At 35.7% G+C, this 12,409-nt stretch overlaps 1 protein-coding gene across 1 annotated transcript; it reads right to left on the reverse strand.

Moving 5' to 3' along the window:
* On the reverse strand, positions 6,615–12,409 carry LOC109223259 (protein NEN1-like). The gene is made up of 6 exons (XM_019387494.1): positions 11,931–12,409; positions 11,684–11,841; positions 10,807–10,853; positions 10,266–10,329; positions 7,549–8,180; positions 6,615–7,112 (listed from the first exon to the last, which is right to left on the reverse strand). Exons 1-6 carry the CDS (start codon positions 12,208–12,210, stop codon positions 6,881–6,883), a joined length of 1,413 nt encoding a protein of 470 aa, XP_019243039.1. The 5' UTR covers positions 12,211–12,409; the 3' UTR covers positions 6,615–6,880.

Consider the following 12,409-nt stretch of genomic DNA (forward strand, 5'->3'; position numbering starts at 1 on the left):
AGAAAGAAGTCAAAAAGTTTATTGTAAATAATGATATAGCACTGATAGCTATACTAGAAAATAGAGTAAAGGAAAATAATGCAGGCATAGTTATTCACAAAGTTGCAGCAGGCTGGGAATGGTATGCAAACTATGCATATAGCTCAAAAGGAAGAATATGGATTATTTGGGATCCTAGTAGGCTGAATTTTGAAACTACTAATATGAATACCCAGGCTATTCATGGAGTCCTTAACAGCTCTCAACTGCAGACAAAATTACACCTGACAGCTGTCTATGGTTTACATACTATTGAAGCAAGGAAGGAACTATGGGAAAACTTGACAGGGACAAGTAGGCACATTCAACTTCCATGGCTAGTTTTTGGAGACTTCAATGCAATAACTGATATAGAAGACAGGCAATTTGGCAACCCAGTCCAAGACAGTGAAGTAAGGGACTTTAATGAGTTCCTGCAAACTTGTGGCATGACAGAACTAAGAGCAAATGGAAGGAAATATACTTGGTCAAATGGTCACATATGTAGCAGGATAGATAGAGCTTTTGTAAATGCTGAATGGCTGATGACAAATGCTACCACTGAAGTAATGATCCTAAATCCTGGGGTTTCTGACCATACTCCTTTGTGTATGTAAAGAAGTCCAAAGCCTTTCAGATTCCTAAATTGCCTTGCTGATCATAAAGACTTCCTGAAGGTGGTGACAAATATCTGGCAGAAACCTACAACACAACAGCACATGCAGAACATATGGTGGAAACTTAAAGAAATGAAGAAAGAGTTCAAACATATCAATCATACAGAATTCAGGAACATAGGGCAGAAGATGGAGCTATATAGGAAGGAATTACAAGATATTCAAACAAAGCAGGGCCAACAATTGCAGCCAGATTACTTATTTGAAGAAGAAAAAAAAGTGAAGATGAAACTAGAGAAATGGAGTCTAGTGGGAGAAAGTATACTTAAACAAAGATCAAGAAACAAATGGCTAGAGCTCGGTGATGAGAACAATGCTTATTTCTTTGCCAGCTTGAGAAGCAGACAGACTCAGAATAGAATTACCAGCCTATGTGACTCCAATGGTAACATATTTCACAAACCTGCAGACATTGCCACAGAAGTAACCGGTTTCTACAAAACACTTCTTGTAAGTGCTGCTAGTCAACTCCCAGCAATTGATCCTGAGGTAATGAAACATGGAAAGGCTCTTAACAGACATCAACAATTGCAGCTTATATCACAGGTTACTAAGGAAGAAGTCTATCAAGCTCTTATGAACATTGATGACCAAAAAGCTCCAGGGTGTGATGGGTTCAATGCATATTTCTTCAAGAAAGCTTGGAATGTGATAGGAAGCAAGGTCACTGAAGCAATCCTCCAATTCTTCACTGATGGAGACCTATATAAAGCTATAAACTGTACAACTATTACTCTTATCCCAAAGATTAAAAATCCCACAAAAATTTCAAAATTCAAGCCAATAGCATATTGCACAATGCTATATAAACTGATTTCTAAAATTCTTACTACTAGGATACAGGGGATAATGGACAGCCTGGTAGACAAGAGTCAATCAGCATTTGTACCAGGAAGACTAATCACTGATAATATCCTATTGAGCCATGAATTGGTGAAGGGATATGGCAGAAAAGGCATTACTCCTAGATGCATGGTAAAAATAGACATGAGGAAGGCTTATGATTCACTAGAGTGGCCATATGTAGAGCAAGTCCTACAATACCTCCAGTTCCCAGCAAAGTTCATTAGATGGATTATGTGCTGCATCACTATTGTCTCCTATTCAGTGCTACTTAATGGAGATCCACTACCACCATTTCCAGCAAAGAAAGGTTTAAGGCAAGGTGACCCCCTATCTCCCTTCCTTTTTGTACTTGCCATGGAGTATTTTATCAGAAGTTTAAGGAGACTCAGTGAAGATAAGAAGTTCAAATTCCACCCTAGATGCAAAAAGCTGCAGATTATTCAATTAGGATTTGCAGATGATCTATTACTATTCTGTAAAGGAGAGCTAGAATCTATCACTATGTTAGTCCAATGCTTCCAAAAATTCTCACAAGTGTCTGGATTATGTGCCAACATTGACAAAAGCTCAGTGTATTTTGGTGGCGTCCCTCAAGAGATACAGCAGCTGATCCTTCAAGCAACACAGTTTGGCAAGGGTGATCTACCTTTTAGGTACTTGGGCATTCCTCTAAGTACAAAAAGGCTGTCTATTATCCAATGCAAACCCCTGATAGATAAGATGCTGGTTAAAATAAAATCATAGACTACAAGATACTTATCCTATGCTGGAAGACTACAGCTTGTGAAATCTGTGCTATATTCAATTCAAGTGTACTGGTCTCAAGTATTTGTACTACCAAGGAAAGTTGTTCAAATGATTGAAGCCACTTGCAGGAACTTCTTATGGACAGGTGGCAATGACCTTAGCAAGAAGGCACTGATTGTCTGGGATAGACTATGCCTCCCTAAAGCAGCAGGAGGACTTAATATCCTAGACATATATACATGGAACTGGGTTGCCATAGGTAAACTGCTACGGAATATTTGTAGGAAGAAGGATTGTCTATGAGTAAAATGGATTCATACCTACTATACAAAGACAGGGGATGTATGGGAGACTAAGACCACCCAAGCCTCATGGGTGGTGCAGAAAATCTTCAAAGCAAAGAGCATATTTGAAAAAATAGGCTTCCAGGAAGATGAGGTAACTGCTATGACAAAATACTCCATTAAAGATGTATATGAAGCCTATCGAGGGAATTTCCCAAAAGTTCCTTGGAGAAGACTGATCTGCAACAACAATGAGCATCCTAAATGGAAGTTCATCTTATTCTTGGCTCTACACAGAAGGTTGCAAACCAAGGAGAGGATAGAATGCTGGGCTAATCTAGAGGATATGGAATGTGTGCTATGCAAGCAAGAAAATGAAGATATAGATCATCTTCTATTTGAATGCAGTTATGCTCAACAGATATGGTCCAAACTTCTACTGTGGCAAGGCATTAAAAGAGCTGCATGGAACTGGAAAAATGAAGTACAATGGGCAATAGAGAACACCACAAAGAAGACTGTTTACCAGGAGACATACAGAATGACCTTAGCTTGTGGAGTATATCATGTGTGGCTGGAAAGGAATAGAAGGATATTCAGAGAATGCAGCAGAACAGCAGACCAAGTAGTGAAGCAGGTGATAAGAGAAATCCATGTGAGAGCTTGCAAAAGCAGTAGATTAGATAGATACATGAATGTTTTGATATTCTATCCTTAGAAGCTAAAAACATGTAATAAAGATGATATAGAAGCATACAGTAAGTTTGGGAACTGCCTGTCCAAACTGCTGATTACGGAGGAAGCATGTAAATGGTTTGAGATGATATAAAATATAAATATTTCAAAAAAAAAAATAACATTATGTTTTCCAGTTAATGGTTATTTCATTTGATTACTTTGAAGGAAACCATTAATAGTCTTACTTCTTCTTCTTTTCTTTTTTTTTTTGTTTATTAATAGTCTTACTTTTTTTATCATTTTAAAGGAATCACAAATTATATTGATTGTCATATAATATTACTCCAAATATGGTAAGATAAGTCACGGACAACTCTAATATGCAATTTCAACATATATTTTTTCAGTTATTAATTAGATTCCAAAAAGTACTAATTAATATTTTTTTCAATATTACACAAATAGAATCCAACAAATAGATCCCATAAGAGTGCCAAGTGGCTTGTTCTCGTTACGCCACTTGGCTTAACCACATGCTTCACTACTCTCCTTTTAATATAATATAGATATTCAGCTTTCACGCATGTCGCAAAATTTTCGATAATATTATAATTTAGGAGCATGACATTGAAAAAAAAAAAAACCTTCACTCGCTCCACCTCATATGAAAATTGTATCACATAAAATTTGACAAATTTAAGTAATTATTATTTTGTTGAAACTTATGCAAATTGGTTAATTATAATTCAAAATAGCATTCATGCTAGTGAAAAAGAATGTAAAATTATAGTTGAAGTTATTGCTTTGTTTCATAAAAGATGAAATTCAAAGCTGCCCCGCATTGAACCCGCAACCCGCCCCGCACCCGCGTAAGAGTAAATCTGCCCCGCCCCGCATCAAACAAAACCGGCCCCGCCCCGCCCCATTGCCATCCCTACTTGGACAGCTTTTTTCCGTAGTTTTTGTAGGCTTAAGGGACTAATAAATAGTTACTCTTGCTAGTTGATTCTTCCTTTTCCTCTATGTGCTTTAGTTTTTATCTCTATTTTTGTCCTTTATTTTTATTTTACATTTCATCTCTTTACTAAAATCTAGTAGAAAATATTTTACAATTTATTTTACTTTATAAGGATCAAATTTTTCTACAAAATGAAATCTTACATTATTTTTGCTAAAATATGCAAGTGCAATCTTTAAAATTATTTATAATTTGTTAGTTCAACTTAAATTGTTTATTTTATGTCACATTAAAATTGTTAATTTACTTTTTAAGCTCTCTTCTCTTATAAATTTGTATTAGTTTAGCTTAAGTCATAACTCTTTATTTTTTCGTTGTCTTTTGTTGTAAATTAACGACTTTTTTCCTTACAGATTTTAGATTTTTTCCCAATTTCTAGAGTCTAGAAGGTTTCCAAACTGGGTAATAGATTTTTATTTAAAATAACAAAGGTGAAATTCTTTGAAATAATTTTTTTAAATTAAATAGATAAATTGTTAATATATTTACTTAAAGTAAGTGGTCTTTGTTAAATATTTTAAATTTTTTGTTCAACTTTCTTTTATAGAAAAAAAGGGATGTTGGCTGCAACTTTTTTAAGTTGTTCATTTTGCGGTAGCATTATGAATTTAATGTAAAAAAAAGCATTGGACAAATCATACTTGTCGGTATTAACATTATTTTTTTTGAACTCGCTTGCTTGAAATCCTGGATCCGCTACTGGTCCTAAGTGGACATCCAATCGCGGCACTGATATTTGATGAGGTGGATGCCGCATGGCATGCCACCTCAACGCTCCTAACCCATATATAAAAGATCAAAACTTGAAATACAATATCACTCCCCCCGGACTGGGTTCTTTTCTGCGAGATTTAGGGATTCCTGTCTTTTGCTTTTCATGGTAGCGGTAATGGTGGCAATAGTGATGGAAGGAAAGGAAATTTTATTGGTGGAAAAAAAATAGAAGGGAGGAACAAAATGGGTTAGGGATATATTTAAACTTTTTCTGATAGTACAGGGATATATTTGGACCTTTTGCGTTCAACCTCCTTTAAAATCACCTTTTACATTTTTAGTGATTAGGCACTAAAAATACTGAGATTCGAGCAGTAGGGATGTTCTTGACCAGTGATGTATCCCCTGTAAAACCAAACAAACCGCATTTGAGTTCGCTTGCTTACATCAAATAAAGATAAATTGCGGAATTTTTCAGACTAAACAATGACCTTTTTTTTGCATATATCATTATCTGGTTCTACTCTTTTGTCTTTTAGCTAATCTAATAAGTTTCCAGCTCTTAAGTGTTTATTTTCCTAGAGCAAGTTACCATGTCCCTTTCACATCCTTCATTTTCATAGCAATTATGTGTTCTAATATGTCTTTGCCTCGCGTTCTTAACAAAAGCATTTCTAATGCTAACTAAACAATTTAATTCAGCAATTTGAAGAAGTTTTATATATGTCAACTAGAGAAACTAGAAACCAAGAACTGTAATAATCATATTGCAAGAGGACCACATGATTAGTTAAGTTAACCATAAAAGACAAACTAAGGTCTACTAGTCCTATTTCCAATAAATAAAGAATACAACAAAACTAAATCTATCCTTCTTCTAGCGTTCTGATATATCCCAAAGTTCTGTGTTTTTTTTCTTCAGTCTTTTATTTCTCATCTACCAAAATCTTCTCTATTACTGCAAATTCCTGGATATTATATTCAAGTAGCATCGGCCATCTATCACATCTTGTATTCTTAACTAAGTTGAAGTTAATATATTGGAGATGAACTAGAAGTACAATAAGTAAATGAATATGATGACTATTTTGCGACTACTAATCTAAGAGTGAATGTATATTTTCATGTTCATATTGCCAGTGATAGTGGCACAGAAAGTATAAGAAAGTAGCGTCGATACATGTTACACTCATTTATATTATTAATTAAGATCATGTGCGAAATACATGGTAGTTAAGTATGATTAAGTACTAATAGTTGTAAAATAAAATAATTGTTTTCTTTATTTATTGGCCCATTGTAAACACGAGGACGGATAAGTCGGTTCGAGATGAAATTACATGTGTTTATGGATTGAACGAGATTCAAAATGGGGAAATAGTTAAACTATTAAAGAAAGAGTTTTACCTTTATTTAACGTAAAATTACTATAGTAATGTTGAATTGCGTATTATATAGTAATTATTATTAGTAGTAGTGGTAGTAGTAGAAGAAGATGTTAAACTGATGTAGTTGAAAACATAGTTTGCTAGGTCTAATAATTAAATGATCTAATGCATTTGAATTCTTACACGTCGTATAGAATAGGACGATTATTGAGTCAGTCATATATATCGAATCTGTCAAAAGGAATAACATATAAAACTTATAAAAATAACATAGTAAAGTCACTTGTGAAATTTTTATCACATTAAACACAAAGACGTGGGAACGGAGTTCACTTAACTTAAGGTGATAGGTCGGATAAAACCTTTCAATTTAACATGAGAGAGCTAATTAAAGCCTCCCTCTTGAAAGATTTCACAGGAATCACAGTGACTTTCTAACTGTATTCAATCTCATAAACAGTCCAAGCCACCAAAGTTTAAGTTATACAAGTCAATCTGGGACCTGATCTATTAGGTGGAGTGCACAATCAACTTTTGTGCGACTAAGCGGATGCCAGCATTCTGTTGGATGTCATATGAATCCACTGAGAAGTAAGCATCCACAAATGTTCCTGGTGTTATCAAGGATTCCAGCTCTGTCACATCGAATCTACTAAAGACGAGCTTTTGTGTTGTGGAAGATTCTTTCTGGAATATCTCCGTGATCCAGCGGGAATTATTACCATCTATAACAGTTGGTAAACTGCATGTTTGCACATGTTAGAAGTTAGCTTATTACATGTCAGTGAAAAGAGGCTGCTTGCTCGGGTAAAATGGAGCAGGATTAACGCAGAGGACATAGAATATCACACCACCACTTTATCTGAGGTATTTCACAACTCGTATGTCCTAGCTTTTAATAAGAAAATTGGACTAACCAGGAACTGAAAAACATAGTAAGTAACTTATTTAGATATTAAGGATAGAAACTCTGAGGGATAATAAGAGCACATAAATTCAAGACATGTATCCATCCTTGAACGTTAGGACGCTTAGGTGAGAATAGATAAAGAAAAGTATATCAGTGACTATACATGAAAGAAAAAGGCAAGCACTGACATAAGCTTTCTTATTTTGAGTAGCACGAAAACTAAGCATATTCACTTGCCGAGGTGCAAAAAAGAAAGATTTGAACTTACTTTAATCGGACAGTAGGATAGTTCATAAAGCCAGGCTTTCTAGTTACCACAGGCCTCCACTCTGAGCTGCTACCTGAGTCGACAGATAGCTTTTGAGCAAGATTATCAACTGCATCCAAGATTTGGCACAGGTCTGATGATGCATCAACCACAAAACTCAATCGTCGCCGACCAGCATAATCAGCATACTTTGAACTAACACCAAACCGCACCTTCATTCGTCTGCAGCAAATTTGTAGTTCACCATAGTCGTGCAATACCTGTATCTTTTGAGACCCACGACAAAAAGGGGCAAGACTTACAGAGACCGAAGGTATTGAGATTTCATTTGGTTCTAAGAAGTCAGAGTAGCCAATGAAACTCTCAGTTGCAGTTGTGGAAGATCCTGGAGAATATGAACCAGATTCATCATCCATGTCATCTGATCGAAGGGACTCTTCCACTCTGGCCATGTTAAAAGGGTCGACTTCTGCCATCCTCTCCACATAAGTTTCTATCTTGACACTTGACGAGGGTCTATCTACACTGAAGCCCGTCTCCCCTGGAGAAGCTCTCCCATTAGCACGGCTTCTTGTAGTAGCATTAGGAGACACCCAACTGTTCTCTGTAAATATGTCTGGCAGGCTGGATTCCTGCAGCATAGACATAATTCATTACTCTGTTCAGCTCAAACAGAAGTTCAGAAAGCAAATAGTACCAATCCTGAGTTCATAGAATGACAATATAAAAGCTACATAAGTGCATCCATTTAAGGGTGAGAAAAGCAGGCTGATGGCAGTACCCCAAAACCAACAGAAACGAAACCACAGTAGGATCAAGTCGGGGACAGTGGATTAAAGTTAAGATAATCTTTGGCTCAATTTTAATACAGTCAGAGCTTTAATTTTGATTAATGAGTAGGAATTGTCTTTCCTTAGCTTCATGTAATAGCTATAAATACTTGGTAAACTTGTTCATTAGGAGAGAATTTGCATATTGTCATTACAAACACCTTGGTGAGGTTACAAACTTTATTGTTTGCATTGAACTTACGAATTATTTTCAAGCTTTAGTTCTTTGCGGTAATTCTTTTCTTGTTTAATCTTTATATTTTTGGTTCTTTCTTGTTGTTCTTTGGGGTGAATGATTTCATATATCAATTGTTACCATAGATGTTCAGTGAGAATCTAAGATTTTTTCTGTTTTTCAATTCCTTTGAAATTTCTGTCATTCTATATTTTATTAATTCTTTTATTACTTATTTAATATTCCATTGTGTGTATTCCGAGTCATATCATCAAATGCTACAATATAAACCTTTGCGAGTCAGTCTAAGGGACAAGTTTGAGGATCAGCAGCGCCACTATTTCCTCTGATTATATATCAACACGGAAGTATCAAACCAACCAAGAAATTATATGACAACAAAATTCTCCATCATATGCTATTTTTGTAGTCAAACTCTAGCCTGTGACACTCAGTTGCGGTCCAGAAGACAATTTACGCCTCCGTTAAGGCAAAAGGAAAGACAAAATCCATTACACCTATGGATTACTCTCAGCACGGCAGTCTTTCAGTTGTTTAGCAACAGACCAAAACAAGGAGGACCATGCTATGCAACTTGGCTTTTGATTGATCATAACAAGGGAAATTACCAGCTATGTCCATTTATAGGTAGCTCATTACAAAAATTGGCCAATTGATAAAATATTACTAATATTAGCCAAATTAGCCAATTAGCTATTTGTAGCAAAAAAATATCAGCTTTGGTTTGAGTAGGTGTTATTAGAATAGATTGGGCACAACTTAAGGAGCTTGAATCTCAGTTTTGGGATGATTTGGTGAAGTTTTGAGGTGGTTTGAATTGAAAATTCGGTAAAAACTGAACATGAAAAAAATGATATGTGTATCACACTGTGCATCATTTGTGTATCATATTTGTATCTATTGTGTATCACATGTATATCCATGTATACCTGTGTGTGAGATACATGCGTGATACATGTTTGATACATGTGTCGCAGAAGACTTTTTTGAACTTGATTTAATTATGAATTTTGATACAAAACCAGTCCAAATCACCTCCAATCTTCCTCAAATTTTGTATATTGACTTATCTATATATTTTCAATGAATTTCAACTATACCCATTGAAAAGGTTCCTTTTTTATTTAGATTTTTGGAATATTATATATATTTTTTGTATTTCATCACCTTATTTGCTACCTCATCCATAAAATTTCCTTTCCGTCTTGTATCTAGTGTTGCTAATCACGCTTAAAAATATGGAAGGTGATTTTTGCATATGATTCTTTGAGAGAAAGAACCCTATTATTTGATTTTTCAATTTTTGTTGGCTAGTTTTGGTAAGTCTATGATTAATGGCTAGAGGTTGGTAAGTTGATATTTATTTGGAACATTTGTGTAAGTTTCCCTCATAACAATTAACAATATCATCTGGAATTCTTATGTTTGCCGAAATTGGAATTGAACCACGGAGAATAATATTGCAGCGTAATGCATCTAGTTTAGATATATTTCACTCAATATCAATGGCTGGCAAAAGACACGAATCCGGGAAAGGAAAATAATATGACAAGAACAAGAAGAAAAATCAGATGGGGTTAACTTCACAAGAATGCTAAAATTCTCCCAACGTTAAGCATCATGAACAAAACAATGTCTTACGACCAAACAAACAAACAGAAAATTCTACTAGGTGTGATGGATGAGCTTACCAGAAACAAGACAGTTGCACAATACTTCAGCACTTCAAGATTCATTCGGACATCATCCAAACTCCTGAGAAGAATCAGAGCGAACATTTGCATTCTCAATATCACTTGAAAGAGTAAGAACTTGCAATTCCATGGAAAAGAAGCATCAAAAGTATATCAAACGAAGAGCACAGTACATTTCCCACCAGCAGTACATTTCTCTGTTAAAAGTAACAAGAGTTACCTTCCCAGCCCCCTGCTTCAACAGTGGCAAAAAAGAGGATGCAAGAACAAGGCAACCTAACTTGCATACAAATTGCAGAAAATAAGAAACCAAACTCTATTAACACATTCGATGTTGCCTATTGAGGTATATTGAGCAAGAACAAGCATAGTGAGAAGTTAAAAAGAAGGATATAACCATATTCCACGTTTTCCAATCTGCAAGTTAATAAAGGTAAGCAAGAGGGCCAAAGAGCATTAACCTTTAGTTACAATAATCGGTAACTGAAACTTGATATTCAACATACGGAAAAAACACACACAAACAAAAGTTCTTTACCTATGTGTTTGCTGTCCAAGGCCAAAATAAGTAGCAAGTGAAGCCATCTGGAAAATGATATAGAATAAAAAAGCCAATCAGCAGTTAACTATTGAAAGTAAGAACACTTGTATCCTTGAGATTTCTAGTTCATTACAGTACCCAAAACTTCTGCATCTCTCCTATTTAATGCAAGTGGCCTAAACTCCATATGCTTGCATAAAAAATATTGAAAAATGATTTTTACTTTTATATTTAAAGCACTGCAAAAGAAGAGAAAGAGAAAGAAACTGAATACTCCTGCTTCTCTAAACAATGTGTGGTATTTAATGATGGAAATTTTTCCCATTTGTCCTCTTTTTCTTTACTTCCTAATAAGAGCAAAACATAGTTTAAAGAAAAGAACAGCAATACATTAATCCATTTAACTAGCCAAATAGAAAAGTAAGCTTTGAGAGAGAACAGAAATTCTCACATTTAAATTCGAAAAGAAACTCCCCACCGTAAAGAAAGAATGTTTAGGCTCCTAGATGACATGCTTCACAAGAATAAGCAATTTACTAGGCTGATATAAGCTCATGTGCTCATATTGGATATATGTAAACAATTTTTTTTTTACTCTTTCCTTTATTATTCAGTGGCTTCAACGGAGAAAAAGAGCGCAATAACCATTGAACCAAACTCCTAGCAAGCCTGATGTTTACATCCTAACACTAAAGCGTGAGATTAAAACCAAACTCATATGATTATCCCGAACAATTCAGGTTCTAGTGAGCTTTCTTGTAATTTAAACACAAAAACGCATCAAACCACACTGTTTCATTAATCAGTTGATTAATCCTAGTTCAGTTACGTAAATATGCCTGTTGTTTCCATAAAGTTGGAATATTTTATATACCTTCATGTCACCAGCTCTCCTTCCAAATCTCTGGGTCAATAAGGACAATGTATCAATTATTCCCTTAGGCTCTGGTGCTGCCCTATTAATCCCAGCAAATGCTTCCCGAATCCGATGACAATCAAATTTCACTATATTGTGGCCCGCCCATATTCTCCCTGCACAAACCACATAACAAGCAATTCAAAAGTCAGTTAATAGAAAACACAGCGCAAAATGCACGTGAGCTGGGTGATGTGGAGCTGACCATGGAGAATGTCATAGACTTTATCAGCGATTTCAGCAAAGGTGGGGGCATTTGTGACTGCTTCTGGGGTAATGCCGTTACAGCGAACGGAGAGGGTGGAAATGAGGGCCAAATCAGTGGGCCGTACTAGGCTGGAGTAAGTCTCCTGCTCGACGAGCTTCCTTGGACAAACAAGAATAGCCCCAAACTCTAGGATTGCGAATCCTTCACCGGGTCGGGTCGGTACAGTTGTCTCGACATCGAAGAAGGCTACCTCCATCCTCTCATCGCCCATTATCATGTTTTTTCCTTAGCTCCAAAAATAAACACTAGTGATGAAACAACAAACAAAACGATGGAGAAGGAAAATGGTGTTTTTTTCCAGGGTTCTGTGGCTATGTATAGAGACGTGAATGAGACATCCATGTATATAGATAGGTTAGTTAGGGGGGAATTTTGGTGATGGCTTGGGAGGGAGATTTTGAATGGGAGGAAGGAGC

Source organism: Nicotiana attenuata, chromosome 3 (genome assembly GCF_001879085.1).
Source record: "Nicotiana attenuata strain UT chromosome 3, NIATTr2, whole genome shotgun sequence".
NCBI classification, from domain to species: domain Eukaryota; kingdom Viridiplantae; phylum Streptophyta; class Magnoliopsida; order Solanales; family Solanaceae; genus Nicotiana; species Nicotiana attenuata.

Excerpts from the sequence above, each read along its gene's own strand:
- LOC109223259 (XM_019387494.1), bottom strand. The coding sequence starts at position 12,210 with ATGATAATGGGCGATGAGAGGATGGAGGTAGCCTTCTTCGATGTCGAG. Across the intron at positions 11,842-11,930 it reads AGTCTATGACATTCTCCATG|GGAGAATATGGGCGGGCCAC; the intron begins GTCAGCTCCACA and ends TGGTTTGTGCAG. Across the intron at positions 10,330-10,806 it reads CTTGGACAGCAAACACATAG|GAGTTTGGATGATGTCCGAA; the intron begins GTAAAGAACTTT and ends GATTCTTCTCAG.